General features: G+C 37.8%; 1 protein-coding gene and 1 pseudogene across 7 annotated transcripts in view; one reads left to right on the plus strand and one right to left on the minus strand.

The window, feature by feature from the left end:
• The window catches only part of Adam28 (a disintegrin and metallopeptidase domain 28), a 50,892-nt gene that overhangs the window by 22,347 nt on the left and 9,723 nt on the right, over nucleotides 1–18,822 (minus strand). For all 7 annotated transcript variants that reach the window (NR_102399.1, XR_001781095.2, NM_001048175.2 and 4 more), the window contains exons 5-13: nucleotides 16,913–16,989; nucleotides 14,672–14,864; nucleotides 11,802–11,873; nucleotides 10,718–10,789; nucleotides 9,987–10,156; nucleotides 7,467–7,551; nucleotides 5,767–5,897; nucleotides 3,261–3,438; nucleotides 1,685–1,774 (exon numbers count right to left, since the gene is read on the minus strand). Coding sequence is in view for 5 of the 7 variants with exons in the window: in NM_001048175.2 (NP_001041640.1) it covers nucleotides 1,685–1,774; nucleotides 3,261–3,438; nucleotides 5,767–5,897; nucleotides 7,467–7,551; nucleotides 9,987–10,156; nucleotides 10,718–10,789; nucleotides 11,802–11,873; nucleotides 14,672–14,864; nucleotides 16,913–16,989 (1,068 nt within the window). In the remaining 2 variants the exon portion in view is untranslated. The remainder of the gene's footprint in view (nucleotides 1–1,684; nucleotides 1,775–3,260; nucleotides 3,439–5,766; nucleotides 5,898–7,466; nucleotides 7,552–9,986; nucleotides 10,157–10,717; nucleotides 10,790–11,801; nucleotides 11,874–14,671; nucleotides 14,865–16,912; nucleotides 16,990–18,822) is intronic.
• Nucleotides 16,206–16,580, plus strand: Gm52094 (annotated as a pseudogene).

Here is an 18,822-nt window from a genome sequence, read left to right on the forward strand (position 1 = left end):
GCAAACAGCAGATCCGCATACCTCAAGACTTTCCCAGGCATCGAGTTTCCTCAGTTCTTTTCATCGAAGTGTAGGGCATTTCTTGTCACCTCTTGTTATGGAATGTTGTGTTGTGAAAAAAGAAATTGCCAAGTACTGTCTTGCTATATGAATTCTGTTGCAACAGTACCATGAGTTTTGCCCTTACATCCTTAGAAAAATCTTGATAAACCAAATTCTTCTTCCACTTCAGCAAATCAAAGGAGGGCCATCCTTTGCTAGCTGTGTGAGACCACATGCACCAAACCACTTCCACTGTTTTACTGGTTAAAGGATCAGACCAAAACTGCAGCCAGAATTTACCAATCCTCTGAACATAAATCTCAAAGCTCCAGCCTGCTTGGTTCTCTTAAAACAAACCACACAGAGACCCTCCCATCCTCTCTTATCATTTAGACATGCTTTCATTTGGCGCCTAAATCTAAATCTAAAATCAAATCATTCCGTTTCCTGATAAACAAAAATGTTTTCATGTTAAGTATTCTCTGATCCCTCCAGTATAGATTTCTGGGCTATGAATGAGGATGAGAGAAGCTCCAGTCAATTTAAAATACTTTTATAACAGATCTATCAATATAGGCAGGTGTCGTATGATGTGGTCTATCTAGGGAGGCCCTGCAGTATGAGAAGCAGGGTAAAGAGAAACTCTCAATGGCTGGCTTTGAGCGAGCCATGTTTGCTCATGTTGCTTTGTCTATTAAATAGTGACCACATTTTTATTTCTCAAAGATTATACTGTATGAATTTAATGTGAGAAATATGGCATTTTGGTGTGTGTGTGTGTGTGTGTGTGTGTGTGTGTGTGTGTGTGTGTGTGCATCTTTATAGTGAAACAATTATGGTCAACAAGTTAGCATCAATCTCATATAGTTAGTTACCTTTGTGTGGATGTGTGTGGATGTTTATAGCAAGAATATCTGAAATCCACTCTCAGCAAACTTCCACTACAGTACCCATTACTTTTTCATGCATGTAGGCACTATGTACCTGCTGCACACTAGACCTCCAGTTCCATTAAAAATTGCATGTTGCTCTCCCTTTGCCAACAGCCCCTTATTTTCAACCACTGATAACTGTGGCTTTACTCTGTATCTGCACAGTCAACTCTTTTGTTAAATGGAGTCTGATATATTCCAGGCAACCTTGAACCCTTTACATAGCCAGGGTATAATTTTGAACTTCTGATTCCCTTACCTCCACCTCCTGAATGCTGAACTTAAAGGCATGTGCCACCATAGCTAGTTTATGGTAAACAAACACTCTGCCATGAATCACATACCCAGCCCTAATGTCAACGTTTTAAGAGTCTGTATCAACAAGAGAGCATGCAGCATTTGTCTCATGGATTCTCTTTTCTTTCACTTGGTATAATGTTCTCATGGGTTATCCTGGCTGTCACTAATAGGAGACATTCTATGTTTCACAATTTCTCCCCTAAGACTCCATTTACTCAAAAGAAAATGAGATAATATCTTATTTGCATTATTGGATATCTGGCTGAATTTGTAAAGTACCCAGTGAGTGATTGAGTCTTTATTTTCAAGGAAGAAAAACGCTGCCCTGCCTGTTTGACTTAACGTAATCACTGAAACATTAGTATAGAAAAATAATCATAATTATAAGAAATGAAACATCTGAATCTTACTTGGCATTTCTCACAGCATTCCCCCAGGGCACACTGGAAACCTGCTTTAATTTTACAGGTCCTTGCATCACAGCATTTGTTAGTACACTCCTAGGAAATATCAGCCACAGATGAAAGCAGATATTATATTAGTACAATTCATTATATAGATTATTTGTCACATATAATTTTTATCTATTCTCCTTCATGGTTTGCAACCTCATAGGAGGAAGAACAATATCAACCAACCCGACCCTCTTGAGCTCCCAAGGACTGAACCACCAACCAAAGTGTACACATCGAGCAACCCATGGCTCTAGTCACATATGTAGCAGAGGATGGCCTTTTTGGGCATCAACGAGAGGAGAGGCCCTTGGTCCCATGAAGGCTTGATGCCCTAGTATAGGGAAATGCGAGGCTAGGGAAGCAGGAGTGGGTATGTGGGTGGGGGGACACCCTCATAGGAAAAGGGGTATAAATATTAATGGGTTCTTTTTTTCTCGATAAAATAAGAAGAAAAACAAAAGGAAAAGGATGGTTTTCAGAAAAATCCAGCTTAATTAAACCCAACTTATCAGTTATGCTTCTCTCTCATCTTCAATTCAATTCCATCCTCAACATAGATATTGAATATTATTAAATTAGTCTTTGACATACATGTTTTGTCCATTAATTCAATTCTAGTACATATCCCAAAATAACCACTAATGTGGTCCAACACGTTTGTCAGGGACATCATATCCCCATGTCAAATAGTTGGACTCCCATGAAAGCAATATAATTTATTTTGGTTTTGGTGTTTTTGAGAGATCCAAACTCCAAAGCCTTTCTTGGAGATGCTTGATAACCAGGACCTCAGGCAACTTTCATTGCCTTGGTCAAGATTCCTACTGAAAAGAAAGACTTCAACGGTTGCAATATTTTTAGAGCTAAAACTACTTCCCTTAATTTAAATATAAACACCATCAGGGGAAGATAACCCTTGAAGGAAGAATGAATAAATCTTTAATCTTATTCTGAATTCACTGAAGAAATCATGCATCACTCCTGATAAATGCAATAATGGGGTTAGGGCAGAACCCTACTTAGAATTTTGGCTGGCCTATGAAGAGGATGAGATCTGGACAGAGATTGTGATACCAACAACTTCTGAATCTTAAAGGATGTGAGATATGTGAAATAGCAATCCATTCTGCAAGTGGGTGTGGAAGTCATTAAATAAGACCTGGTTCTATATCTTGATTCTTGCTCTAGTCAATTCTATCAGCCTTGGAGAGCAAATGATTCACTCTGTCTAAATAGTGCCATATTGCTACACCTAAAGTGATGTTCAATGACATACAGTCACTTGAGCTACCTGAAGAATTTCAACCAGAATGCTAGAGATGAAGACACAAAGTCCATATTGGTAAGGGATGTTGCAAAGGATGGAAAGGGATCTAGTGAGGAGGATAAAGAAATAGTAAGCTCTGCACATCCCATGTAATTAGCCTGAAAAATGCCCATCTATCCGAAAGCCCTAAGATGTTCAGTTTTATGATGGGCCACATAATCTTATTGGCAAATGAACTAGATTATTTTAAAAGTCTAGCAGTACCTTGGGTGTGCCACAGTCACAGTCCTCATTCATTTCCAACAACTGGTTCCCACAGACTGGGGTGGATATGATATCTGATGGCAATGGGCTATTAAAGAGGCAATGCGATAATTTTTCTTCAAGAAACTGTTTGTAATTGACACGACTGCAGGAGCTGAAGTCTGTAGGCATATGGAACCTGTGCAGATAGAGAAGGAGAAAAACCAGTGCAGTCATGTTTTCCATACAGGAAGTAATGGCTAATATCAGCTACAAGGATACTTACAAATTACCTCAAAGGTCAAATCCAACACACCAGGTGCTAAATGTGAGACCATCTACATTTCTAGACTCACCCTCCTGTGTGAACATAAACATCTCAGCTTAGTGCGAAAACAATTCTCAAAGTGTAGCATGCACCTTGACCTGTCTATGTCATACTGTCATCCCTAGGTTATTTTGGGATAACTAGATCATATTTACACATAGATCTAAGAACTCATATTCCCTTAAATAAGTACTAGTTGCCATTTTATTCGTTTTGTTAATGAAGGTAAGGGTTAAACATATTTGGGAGAGATGACAACTGTGCAGCTGGAGGAAAGCCAGATCCTTTGTGTGGAAGGAACATGAAAAAATAACCTAATAGCATGTGCAGAAAGGTAAGAATAGAAAAGAGGAAGTGTGTGTGCACATGTGTGTGTGCACATGTATATGTACACATATGTGTATACAGAGAAAGAGAGAGAAAAAGAGAGAGAGACTGAGAGAGAAATTTTTTCAGTAAGACATAGATATAAATATCTTTTCCATTTTCTTTCCCGTGAGAAGTTTCTTCTTTTTCCCCTTTTACTGAAAATAGACTTTTCCCTCACATAATATATTCTGATTATGATTTTCCCTCCCTTTATTTCTCCCAATTCTTCCTCTCCCATCCAGAAAAGAATTGTCTTTTAAGAGATAATTCCAAATATATAACAAAACAAAATATAATATTATAAAACAAAAACTATCACGTCAAATTTGGACAAGACAAACCAATAGGAAGAAAAAAGACCAAGAAAAGGTACAAGAATCAGAGACCCACTTGTCTGAACACGAAGGAATCCCATAAAAACACTACACTGGAAACCATAATATACACACAGACAATGTGCAGGGCCCCTGCAGGCCCTGTGCATGCTGCCTCGGCCTCTGTGAGGTATTCTCTACCCCCTCTGGCACTAACGCCCTTGGCACCTCATCCTGCATTGATTTCTCTGAGAGGAGGAACAGGATCTCACTGAGGGCTAGTAGTTCCGAATTTCTCACTCTATGTCTCACATTAAGTCTCTTTATATGTTCCCCTACGGTGGTGCAAAAGGAAGTGTCTCTGATGCTGGCTGATCATGTTTGTCTCTCTGGTTCTGGGTTACCTCACTCAGAATGATTTTTTTCTAGTTCCATCCATTTGCGCGCACACTTCATGGTGTCCATTTTTTCTTTGTTTATTCTTTTTTTGGTTTGTTTGGTTTTTTTTAACAGCTTCATTGTGTATTCATTCAATATTTTCTCTATTCATTCTTCTGATGAGGGACATCATTAGATTTTTCTTCAAAAACTCTTTCCTTATCATCACCCACTCTGAGTTTATGGAAAATTTGACAAAAATCTAAGCATATTTTGGCACCATACACCATGTAGATGACACAAGAAAAAAATGACAAGCTGCCCTACCCCAAAGAGATAATGTATGTCTAGTATGACACATTTCTTTTTAATTACATGTTGGGGCTGGAGAGATGACTCAGCAGTTAAATCCATCCACTGGCTTCTCCTCCTGAGCATCCTGGTTTGACTGCAACCCCCCACATGGCAGCTCCACAACTGTCTGTAGCTCCAGTCTTAGGAGATATGAAGCCCTCTCCTGGCCTCCAAGGGCACCATATGCAAGTGGTTCACAGACATACATGCAGGCGAAACGACCACCCACATGCAAATAATTAAAAATAACAGGTAGGTGCAGGTTAGCTGGTATGGTACAGGTTTGCCATAAAAGGAGTCAAACATTAAATTATTATGAACTAAATGAAATGAAGTAAAATGAATGACTTTTAAAAACTTACATTAATGTTTGGTTGTCAATATCATTTAGCCTTATGCATCCTTTGTCTGCTTAGGCCTATCCAGTACTCTTACAGAAGTGTCACCGAGGCTGTGGGAACGGTGTTTGAGTCCAGAGCTGAGGGGCTCTATGAGCTGTGTGCTACCCAGTGTGCCTTTGTGGTCACACTTCTTCACAGTGGCTCTTGAAAACCTGGGTTATCTCCTGATTTCTGAATGTTTTCCCATACAAACCTTTGTCCCTGTGACATTGTCCTTTGCTCATTATTGAGTGCTATATAGATTCAAGTTATAAACATATGAGCTGGTTGATTTTACTAATATTCTTCTAAAACATAAAATCTTGAACAAGTTGATGACTGTGACCTTGAGGATAGCACCAACCACAGTACCAGGATACACAGCTTATCCCCAACACCCTCACCTTAGTGACTGCTCCATTACACAGACTTCAGATGGACACTTGCAGCTCAAGTAGTCATGAATCATGCCAAGATTGTGACCCATTTCATGAGCCATTGTTCCTGCGACTCGAAGATGGTAGTTACTGTGGTCCTAGGGATAATAACGGGGAAAATGTCATGTACTTCTCATGCCCAGTTCAGCAGAAGAGCTCTCTCTCTCTCTCTCTCTCTCTCTCTCTCTCTCTCTCTCTCTCTCTCTCACACACACACACACACACACACACACACACACACACACACACACACAGAGGAGGAAATACACGTAAGGAAATAAATTTATTATTTAAACAGTAATACCAAAATGTCAGTGTATCTGTTTCAACATGAGACAAAGTGGACTCCCAAATAATCAGTATTTCACTGATGAATTTTAGGGATGAAGGTTTGTGAGGATGAGGAGATAATAAAGGGAAGAGACAATGATTGTACTTATCGAAACACCTAATGACAGAGCTTCAAAACCCAAGAAACAAAAACATGCAGTTGAAAGATAATAATGAGCAAACTGGCAATTATGCTTATATAGTTCAATGCCTACTTTCTTTTAAGACTCAACAGACCCAACAGTGATATAGATTACCTTGATACTATTGACAATTATAGAGCACTAACAGAAGACAATGTCGTGTCAGTTTATATGGAGTTACTAACTAAAGACCAATATCAAAAAATCAAAGTTGTACAGAGTATGCTCCAATGAATAAAAGTAATAATAGAAAGTGTTATATAACACTCATAAATAATATATGAGTTAAAGGCCAAAAGAAAAATTATGAAGTATTTAAGGTTAAAAGAGTCATCTGCTCAATGCATTGGTGCATCTAAAATGGTGTATAGTGAAGCATTAATTGTGTTAAAGAAGAACAAATTTAATGTGGTATAAATAGAAGAGAATTTTTAATACAAAAGCAAAAGTCAAGCTTAGAGGAAGAAACATTGAAAACATCAATGATCTTTATAAAGATAAAGGAAATTGATAAACACTAATGGAATCTGACCATGACAAGCAAAAACAGTATACACAATCAATATTATAAATAGATAGGCTTATAAGTTAGTGATATGGTAACTATTGTGGTAGATATCGTCAATCGATTTTGCTCATTGAAATATGTGGACATTCTTTTTTGAGAAAGATGAAACTCCCAAGGTTACTCAAGTAAAGATAATCTGAACAGTGCAAATAAATCAATGAATCAATAAAATATGATTTCAGAATGCTTTCCAAAGGAAAAGTACAGAGGCACACAGTTTTACTGGTCAATTTTGTTAAACATTTGGGAGAAATGGTAGCAATTCTATTCTAATGGTGTAGAAGATCAGAGTGCGGACTATATCCCAACTCTCTGAATGTGGCAACTTTCCTATAACATCAAAACCTTTAAAAATTATGTTACACACAAATAAAGCTGCAGGCAGATAGATACTGCCCTTGAGTCTAGAATGCAGAGATCCTAAAGTTGCATTACCATTGTAAATAAAGACAATAGTTTATGAATACATTGGATTTATACCAGAATACAAAGTTAGGTCAATATTTGCTATTTAGTTATTGTATGTACTCAGAAACAGACAGTAGGTAGCACTAGAGACCTTCTCTATAGATAGGGTAGAAGAATTTGGGAGATGCCTAGAACCAGCGTTTGATCTTCAAACAGACCTGAACAATGCCAACAGAATGGTAAGGTGAACACATCGACGACATGAAGGCTAGACCCACTGTTGATCCAGAAAAGTCTGTTGATCTATAAGGAAGAAAGTAACGGAAAGAAAAGTGAGAAAACTAACTTTTTAAAACTGAGCAATTCCTTTAGAAGTCTAAACAGGGACTAGAGAAATTTAAGTTTCCAACGATCACTTAAAAATTCACTCTGGCTTTGAAACAGTGAAAACATTCAATGTTCACCATGTGTTCACGATATTTTAGTTTTCATTTTAAATTTACCCCTTATCCTTTGTCAAGAAAGGAAACTTTTTGGCCTTTCGTCCTAACAAATGCTCCCCTGCAAATAATTGTTTAGTTATAAGCTAAATATAATGTTTTTTCAAATTTGTATCTTTCTCATACTTTATTTTAAGCGCTTATTCTTATGTTCTTTTTATAATGTTTTTGTTGGAGTAATATTTTAAACCTATTTATGTTATTAATTATTTTGTATCAAATACAAACAGATTAGGATCAATTACATTTATTTGATAATGGATTTTAGTGACTTTAATTTTGCTTTTGGAGTTTATTTTTAATTAGCAATGGAGACAGTGCCTTTCTTAGCCAATGTTCTGTTGCTATCTGCACAAGGCTTTGAGCCTTGTTGTTCACTTATAGAAATTTTAAGCACCTGTCAAAATTTTAATTCCATTAGTTGATTCAACTTACTTTTTTTCCTACTAAACAACACCAATGGGGTAAAATATTTATTCTGCCATGAAAAATGAGAAAATTAAGAGAATTTTTCCCTCAGTTTCCATTCCCTGTATATTTTGTTATTATTTAATCTGATTTTGCATACTTTTTATTTGGAAATTGTACTTCTGTATTTTGACATATTTAAAGAATTATTGTGTTGGTAACTTATTTTAAATTCATATTATAGATGATTTAATACTTGATTCTATGTTTGTATCATATCAGTTCTCAAATTGATAACATTTATAAAAATAACACCTTCCCCTATTCTGTAATTATCTATTTTGGCCTCTTTTCTCCATGAATAGAGTATACTTGGACATTCATATTCTTATTTGGTTATCCCTGCACATAGGCATCTTGTTAATTTTTCTAGTAAATAGTAAGACTTACAGTTTAAAATTGGAACAGTTAATCTTCCATCCAGAGAATTAGTGTCTTTCTTTTTCTTGTTTGAGCTCATCTCTTCAAGAAATCTCTTCTCAGTATTCCATTAACCTTTGCCTACACACTTAAATCTTGTCTATAATTTTCCTCTTTTATGCCATTACTCTGTAGCATATGAATATACAGCAATTTGACTGACTTAGGAGAGTTCAAATCATTTAGGTTTCTAGCTACTAGGATCATAGCTCAGGAACTTGCTAGGTTCCTTTTTAAAGAACAAACTCCACACCAAAGTGTGTCTCACTCTAGAAATCACTTTTCTAAGTGAAGGAGTTGTGTCTGCTATTCTCTACAATGTCTTTCAATGAGTCCTCCTTGTTGTGCTCACAGCCTGGCGAGCACCTTTAGCTGGGCCCTATAGTATGGAATTTTAGTTATGTTCCTGAAATCACTGTGGTTAAGAGCATATGACCATTGTGGTATACATCCATTGTGGTGCTGTGTAACCTTGAGGGTTAGGTCACAATGATCCAGGTTTCTCCTGAGCTTCATGGAATGGTGGTGTGGGAGAACGCAAAAACTTTTGAAAGATCCTAATATGTTGAAATGGCCATATTAAAGGAAGTCTATGCTAGTCACATGAAAGGTATATACAGAAATACAGCCTGGTCTCTCTCTCTCTCTCTCTCTCTCTCTCTCTCTCTCTCTCTCTCTCTCTCTCTCTCTCTCTCTCTCTTTCTCTCTCTCTGTAGTTAGGTTTATATTAACACATAAGTTTTGATCTGATTTGTTATCATCAATACAAATTACAAATTAATTCTACAGGACATAGGACACCCCTTCCCTCAAAGTGTTCCCCGAGGAAGCATATTCTCTAGCTATTTCAAGTCTACAGAGGCAGTTTCCGCCTGTCTGATGCCCACTGTAACTATAAACCTGTGCTGGGGGCACATTCTTGATTTCATACACCAAAGTGCAAGGCTTTTTTATTCATTATTTTTGTTTTAGCTCTTCTTATTAAATGCTCTTTCAGCCAAATAGTCTTAAATGTGGGGTTTTGATATAATACTCAATATTACTTTGATTCTATAAGTTTCCCCTAACTCAAGGCTAAAGTCAATCAGAGCCCCAATTCCTTTTTTCATGATCTACATTTGCCCTTCTTTTGTGTAGACTCAATAAAACAGAATTCTGATAAATGCTCGCCTTATCTATATTTAAGAAAAAAGCCACTACTTTACTTTTTTTTAAAAAAGCAAAGACATATTCAACAAAGACCCATTTGAGTATTTTTAAAAACTAACAAATAATCTCTGTGTAGCATTTTACATCTTACCTATGCCCTCATATATCACTCTCATTGTACCAAGAGGAAATCATACATACGAGATTAGCTGGGCAATATCATGATGCTTTCGTTTTAGCAGATCATTTCCCCTCCACTTAGAGAAGTTTTCCAGGGTGGTGTTGGCATCTGGTGTTATCTTTATTTTATCCCCATCGGTCCAGATTTCCACTCCAACTAAGGCCACGTGGGCATCAAGCTTATTGTAAAGCTGTCCAAAGAGAGTACATTGCAAAGCAATGAAGTATAATAGTGAACTCAGTTTTTAACATTCCCAATGTACTTTGTTTTTCAAAAACCATTGTATATCTTAATTCCTTTATCACCTTGAGCATTATTGGACTTCTCCAGATAAAATCCTCCTGAACAATTATAGTTAAGTAACTTCTTGAGAGTTATTTTCAAGATGGAATGAGAAAAATGTGGGTTAAGAGACATTCCACAGCTCCAGAGATGATAGGCCTATTTTGTTTCTTGTTTACTTTAACTCCCTGAAATGATTTTCTACTAGAATTTGGTTATCAGAATTTTCTTAAGTAGATTTGAAAAAACAAAATTCTTCCAAATAAAACTTGACTTATTTTTTGATCCTAAGAGCACATAGTATTAATAGCTAATGAAATAGCATGATACAGAGTCAATCCTTAAAGTCCCTGGTACTCATAGCCCCACAAGACTTGTTTTCCTTCCTAGATTCATGTTCATCCATAACAACGCTCAGGAACACCCTTCACAAAGTGTTTAAAGTTACATTTCCTAAATTATATCATACCATGTTGATGTAATTGGCCATCTCAAGCACTATCTTTCGTATTTCAGCAAGATTTTTATTGTATTTCTTAAACTAAAAGACAATGAAAAGACATAAATAAGAGCTGATAGAAATTAATATAATTGGAAGATTTAAAAAGACAGTTTAACTTAATTTACTGTGATTATAATTGTCAGTTATTAATAATTTACAATTAAAAGCAAATGGAGTCATTTTTCAATGTAAATTAAGGAGCTTGGAGAAAATATTATGTTTTCTCCCTTGAAATAGCAGGTCAGTATACAGATCTTAGAAATTTAGCCATGCATGGTGGCACACCTGTAATCTCAGAAGCAGAAGGCCAAGGCAAGGGGACCATGATTAAGGACAGTCTCAAGGAAGTAGCAAGACTGTCTCAAGCAAGACCTCAATAAAATAAAGCAAGGGATTACTCTAAGTATGTCTTCATTTAATTTCCATGGTTTCCTAAATATGTAGAAATAATACAAAGCATGGTTCACCATGTTTTAAATCTATGCACAGTAATTGAGGCCGACACAACAAGGCCAGAGATTTGAGTTCTGAGATAATTATTTTCTCAATCGTCTTGTGATCCAAGCACTTTCCTTGTTGTCATTAAACACACAGAGAACCTGTTTAGAAACTCACAATTAGAAAATGTGTACCTAGAAAAGAAATTAAATGATATCTATCACCAAGGGTTGCCTTTCTCCAAAAAGCCCACTCACTGGGCATTTTTTTAATATATTTGACTGCTACCCCCAGAGTATAAATTACATTACAAATGCACAAATTTATCAATAACAACATGACAAAGGAGTTTAAGTAAAAACTAAATTTCGATCTCTAAAGATAGTAAGAAAGGAGATTTTTAGGGCCAAAAATAAGATTTATGTATATTTGTCAGTTATTTCTGAGAAGAAACATCTGTAAGTTTTATTATAAATATCAATTTCTTAGACAGAATAATATCTCCATATGGTTTATATTCTTGATCTTTCTAAATGGGTCTAGGCATTTCTTCTTCACATAATAAATTATGAACAAGATAATTTTGTGAGATGTACTTATCTGATGTAATTACCTCACCATTATCCAGGACCACATAATATTCTATGTATTTCTTAGGTTCTTGAACCATCCCATCATTCAACTTCTGAAATAGAAGGAAGACCATGACTAAGGCAATATCTTTTGCTGTTGATCTTTTATTTAGCATGTATGGTCTTAGAAGAGTTTGGATTGTATCTGAGAATCAAGACAGACAATATTACTATTTTCACTTTACCACAACACCCCGGCATGTGTACAGACAAGGCTCAGAATGTTAGAAAATGAAGAGAAATGGTTGTCTTTTATGATTCCTTCATCAGAAACAAATTATATATGATAGATTCAAATACATTACCTAGTGAGATGTATATACCTCCCATTTTCCATAGGAAAAAATATTTACTATCAATTTCTATGCATTTACAGTACTCTAGAGATTGGAATAGATAAATAGACTTGGTCCATCAGTACAGCAGTTCACAAGAGACAAACAAATAGATGTAAGTATCAAGTGTGATTAATATTGTGAGTGGATTCAATGAGTGAGTGAAGGTGTGCGATTAGATAGTAATTTCAAAATAGACAATTAGAAAGGCATTTTTAAAGGCTTGGTCTATACAGCATAGTCATAAAAACGGGAAGCAAGCCAAGAAGTGAAAACGATTGGAATGTAATCCAGAAAAGATAAAACAAACAAACAAATAGACAAAACCTAAAACACAAAGATCTGCAGTTAGTTGCCAGTGAGAAAGTTGTTGTTGTTGTTGTTGTTGTTGTTTGTTATTGTTGTTGTTTTCAGAATAAATGGAATGTAAATTTGTAGGTGCAGGGGCAACCAATGTGGGATGCTGGGCAGAATCAAACAAACATTTGTAACTCAGGCAGTGGCCTGGATCTTACATCACATGTGGTGGTTGGAAAGACATCCAAGGGTTTTAACATGATGCATTTTATAATGAAACATCACTCAACATAGTACAAGGAGAGTAGACGCTGCTAAGGTGGGAACAGACATAGAAAGGACCGATGCAAGTTGTTGTCATGACGATCCTGGGAGACTGCCCGAGAGCTCAGTGAAGAAGTGAAATATGTGAAGAGATGGATACCGTGTGAGGGAAGAGATGAGAAACCAACAATAATTCCAATGCATGGGCCACAAGTAGTAATCAACCGTGGCAGTTTTTAACTGGGGTGAGGAAAATGGGGAAGAAGCATATTATATTTGGTGCATAAACAAGTAGTTCTATTTTACCACATTAATATTGTAAAATCAAGTATTTAAATGGCCACAAGACTGAAAATATGTGCAACAATAGCCAGTACCTAGCTCTCACCACCCCCCTTTATTTTTACAACCAAGGACTCATATATCCCATGCTGGCTTTGAATTCATTACATTGCATTGCCTCCATCTTCTAAGTGCTGGGATTTACAGGCAAATTCCATTCATTGTACCTGGTTTACAAAGTGCTCAGCATGGACCCTAGCAAAAATTCTACTAACTGAGCTACCTCCCAGCCCTACAGAGTCCCATTGAAGGAAAAAAGTATGGGTTGAATTAGACTACTGGGGATGAATTCCAAAGAAAAAAAGCAGAAAACAGTTTAACCAGGGCTTCTAGTATCCAGTGACCAACCAGAAGAGGGTGACCAGCAAGGCGCTTCAGAAAGCCAAGCAGCAGCACATTGGGAAAGCATGACCACTTCTACATGGCACCCAAAGACTCGAGATGGAAGACCAGAGGCTGGTGCCAACCAGAACCAGAGGTATATTAAGAGAAACATGTAGCCAGAATAAGTTTGTCTGGGTTCCTAGATAAGGCTGGCAAAATTTAATTCCATGGCAAAGAGAAACAACCTTGGGTTTTCCTGTTTGCTTATTTGTTTGTTTATTTGGTTTAGCCCTTGTTTGGGGTTTTTTGTTTGTTTTTTAGCTTAGATGGTTGAATGATTTTACTTAGAACCAGTCTGCCTGGTGCTTGCAGATTCTGAGAACACTTGGAAGAGATAGTCAAGCAATGAAAGTGAAATGACAGAAACATTTTAGTGCACACCTCACAGCTGAATACAGCTGGGTTTGTTTTTTTTTTTCTTCTGTGGTCATAACAGGATTCCACATAAGAAAGAATATTCTATGTTCCAACAGGTAGATCCTGTGTTTATGTTGTTTGCTACTGCATTCCCAGTTCACTGAACATCTCTGAGGACAAATTTCTCATATTTCCAGCTCAAAAGAAAAGTCTCTACACATGTGCGTTGTTGGGAGATTTACAGGGTAGGGTTGTCTACTCTTAGCTGTCAGATATTATATTTCAGGCTTCTTTTTAGCCCTTGCACATTGTTGATGATAAAAGCTTATGCACAGATTCTTACTGAGTAAATAATTAATGTGCAGTCATGTTTTACCGTGAGTGTAACTACAAACTATTAGTTTCAGTAATAACTATAAAATGGCAGCCAAGCTGACTGATAAGATTAGATCCAAGGGCTGGAAAAAGTGACTGAGCTGATAGAACCCTGCCTGTGACAATGTGACAATTTTCAAATGTCCAAACCCATTGTTAAAGATGGATGAGTATAGTGGCCTACCTCCAATCCAATTACAGAAAGGGAAGGGACCAAGGATTCTGTAAGCAAAATGGTTAGTCAGACTATCCAAGATGGCAAGATCTGGGCTCGTTGGGAGCCAATATTGTAATCATGCCTCAATATATAAGATGAGAATCATTTAAGAAATGCAAATAACAGCAATCTAGAGTCTCTACAGACACACAGACAGGGTCATGTATACACATATGAAAGCATATACAGTGCGCGCACGCGTGTGCACACACACACACATGAAAAGGACAAAGGTAAAAGATTAGAACCTAGGTCAGGACACAAAACAAACCCTACGCACAATCAACCTGGTGGCAGGGAGGGCCACGTCCTGATGCAGCCCTTGGAGCCATAGCGCATCATCCACACCACAGTTGCTCTTCTCCTGGTCTTCATTGGAGTCGTCCTTGAAGAGTGCATGTGCCTGTTCATCCAAGTTCTCCGAGCTCAAAGGTTCGATAAAATACTTTTCATCTCCTTGACTGATGTAACCCCTGAGGAACATAAGCATTCAGGTGTCTTAGCACAATGGTGTCGCTTTGGAGTTGTACAGCCAGAGTGCTCAAAGTCCTCTTGACCAGAAAATAACCCAGATCACCTGCTGCTGACACTAGAAATGTTTCCTCACTCATCCCCTACACTATAGGGACCTACACTACAGGGTTTGGAGTCTTAGAAGAGATTAAAATTCTAGGCCTATTTCCGGTTAGCTGTGAATTTAAAGTAATGTTATTTAACTAAGCAGCCTCACTTTTAAATCTGTAAGATAGAAGAGCCTAATGAGTAATAGGAGAGTGGGATGAGGTGGAACGAGAGCAGGGGAAGCACAGATTTCCAACTTCTTCACAAACCCTGGGACTAAAGTCCAAGCTGACTCAATGACTGCTCCACTCTATTTCCTGTAAATGGCTGATTGCTCATTAGATCATTTTTAAGATTTACAATCTTTGGTGCAAATGAAGAGTAATTTCAGTTGTAATTTCATCCCTTAATTAACCTAGCATTCCAATGATTTAAAATTAGTCTGTATTATATTTAATAAGACTCATTCTAAATTAAACACTGTACTAAAAACAGAGGCTAAAGAGATCTGCAGTCTCTTCCTCCATAAATCCTTCTATTCAAAGTGAGGAAAATAGACATGTAGAAATCATTTTTAAACTGTATATGTAATTATTTAGCAAATACTCATGTATCAACTATATCTAATCAGCATGAAGTAGAAATGCATGAGAATGCAGTTCCTAGACCTGGAAGACGGCGAGTGTGGGTGTTTGTTTCAAATGGTTTAGTTGAAGTACAAGGTAGTTGAAGTAGATGTCTCAATAGAGGCAGATGTAGTGACTAAGCAGGAAATAGTTAGAAAATACAGTCACTGGGGCTTGATAAGGAAATGGAGGCTGGAGGAATGAGACAGGGAGTCTTCAAAGAATTCATGATGCCTGACTGAGTAAGTTATTACTTGATTATTCCAGCCATGAGGTCAAAGATACAGGAAAAATAATGGATTGATGAGACAATCGATTTGCTTGGTTTAGAACACAGAGAGATTTAGCTTCTTTAAGAAGTACAGAAAAGGATATTAATCAGTTCTTGGTATTGATGACGTACCAGAGGGTAGACAGACACATATGGGGAGTCAATAACAGGCAGGAGGATATAATATTTGTAAGAATAAAAACTAAAGAGAAATAAAAGTGAGGAGAGAAAGAAGAGAAGCTGCACTCCCTCCAAGAGTCTGACCATAAAAGTGAGTCAGGAATAGAAACACAACTGAAGGCAATTCAGTTCCATAAATTTCATGTTTAAAAAAAAAAAGGCCGGCTGGAGGTGTCATGTCGGGCCGGGAAGGTGGTAAAAAGAAGCCTCTGAAACAGCCCGAGAAGCAGGCCAAGGAGATGGACGAGGAAGACAAGGCTTTCAAGCAGAAATAAAAGGAGGAACAGAAGAAACTCGAGGAGCTAAAAGCCAAGGCTGCCGAGCAGGGTGCCCTGGCCACAGGTGGAATGAAGAAATCTGGCAAAAAGTAAGCTGTTCCTCACATCTGGGGTGATGGTGACCCTCCTCTTCCATTCCTATTTAGACATCTGGATTCCCTGCCATAGCATCTTTGCCACCTACAGCTAGAATGAAATGTTATCCTGAAGCCTGTTGTACATTGCAATAAACTTTTGTAAAAAAAAAAATGAATAAAGTAAATAATGCAATGGTGAAGAAGAAGAAGAAGAAGAAGAAGAAGAAGAAGAAGAAGAAGAAGAAGAAGAAGAAGAAGAAGAAGAAGAAGAAGAAGAAAAAGAAGAAGAAGAAGAAGAAGAAGAAGAAGAAGAAGAAGAAGAAGAAGAAGAAGAAGAAAAAGAAAAAGAAAAAGAAAAAGAAAAAGAAAAAAGAAATGCCATTTGGATGCAAAATTTCAAAATGTTGTAGCCATTAGATATCACAGTTAACTGTATTATATAACTAATTATACTTGAGGGTGTTCAGACTTATCAAGCAGGAACTGTGCATCCGTGGGATGCGAACAAAGCGCTCAAGTCTTACCCACCGTAGTCCTTGACAGGTGCTGATGCTGGCTGCAGAAACTTTCTCATTTACGATGTGTCCTTGGTAGTAACAGCTATCCTAAGGGAAACAAAAGGGAATTCTTGAGAATTCTTAGACTCCACAACCAACTAGAATTTGAAACCTTGGAACAACAATTTTCTGTTGCTCAGTAGTTAAGATAGAGACTTTAAAAAAATTAAATATAAGCATTTTGTCTCAAATTTTAAAAATAGTTAATAACCCCCAAATACTTATATTACACAGTCTGCATACTATATGTTACCCTAAATATAGTGTAGTATATAACATTATACACAACAAATAATGTATTTTATATTTTACTATAATACATTCATAATGCTGACACAGCATAAAATAGCTGTGCACTATTTAGAAAAAAAATTGTACTTAGTTATCTGTTTAAAATTTAATTCTCTGAACATCTGGCTTTTTTTTATCTTCAAAAATTATATTTTTTTTCCAGTTAGGACTGATCACCTTTGCCCCTCTTTTAAACTTATGAGTTATTCAGGTCGTTTGTCCTAAGAGGGAAACTTGATTTAAGTGAACTTGCACAACACACAATGATTTTATTTGGAGCCAAATACCATAGTTATTTCTCCATGTGGCCCTTCTATCTTGGAAGAGACGTGGCCTTAGCCTATGTAACCCCAGAAGGTTTGACGATTTGCAACAAAAAAGGGGTCCCTGAGGAGGATGCTGAGCCACACAGTTGTGGGCTCCATGGGAGTGAGGGGGATTTGGGGAGACAGATCTAGAGTGGAGTTACTTAGGGCAATATGGAAGTCTATATTTGATGTGGAGGGAGTAGTCTTGAGTGTTACAGACCATAATTGAGAGGTGTGATAATAAAGAGCTACATATAGCAGACATTCTTAGCTCTCTATGTTACAGAGTCTGTCTGCAGAAATCAACTCTAAAGAGGAGGAGGTAGGGAGGAAGGGACCTGGAGAAGACAGGGAGGGGAAGGGGGGAACATGATCAGATAATGGGTCGGGGTGGGTGGGGGGAGGACGAGGACTGAAGCCCTGAGGGCCAACAGAAAGAATGGAAACAGGCCACCTAGGGAGGTCGGAGGTGAGGGGACCCTCCAGAATGGACCAGAGACCAGAGACCTGGGAGGTAAGAGACTCTCAGGACTCAAAGTGGGGAGGGGGAGGGAACCTTAGATGAAATGCCCTACAGTGGGGAGCAGGAACTTGTAGAGCCCACCTCCAGCAGAAAGAAAGGGCATTAAGTAAGGTTTGGTGTTGCCATCTGTACTGGCTAGTTTTGTGTCAACCTGACACAGCTGGAGTTATCACAGAGAAAGGAGCTTCAGTTGAGGAAATGCCTCCATGAGATCCAACTGTAAGGCATTTTCTCAATTAGTGATCAAGGGGGAAAGGCCCCTTGTGGGTGGGACCATCTCTGGGCTGGTAGTCTTGGGTTCTATAAGAGAGCAGGCTGAGCAAGCCAGGTGAGGTAAGCCAGTAAAGAACATCCCTCCGTGGCCTCTGCATCAGCTCCTGCTCCCTGACCTGTTTGAGTTCCAGTCCTGACTTCCTTTGGTGATGAACAGCAGCATGGAAGTGTAAGCCGAATAAACCCTTTCCTCCCCAACTTGCTTCTTGGTCATGATGTTTGTGCAGGAATAGAAACCCTGACTAAGACACCATCCCACAGTCAAAAACTCTGACCCATAATTGTTCCTGTCTGAAAGAACTTTGGGGACAAAAAAATGAAAAAGAGCCTGAGGAAAAGAAGGTCCAGTGATAGGCCCAAATTGGGATCCAGCCCAAGGGGAGGCCCCAAGACCTGACACTATTGAGGCTATGGAGTGCTCACAAAAAGGGGCCTATCATGACTGCCCTCTCTCTGAAAGACCCAACCAGCAGCTGATATAGGCAT

This window comes from Mus musculus, chromosome 14, assembly GCF_000001635.26.
Source record: "Mus musculus strain C57BL/6J chromosome 14, GRCm38.p6 C57BL/6J".
Classification (NCBI taxonomy): Eukaryota; Metazoa; Chordata; class Mammalia; order Rodentia; family Muridae; genus Mus; species Mus musculus.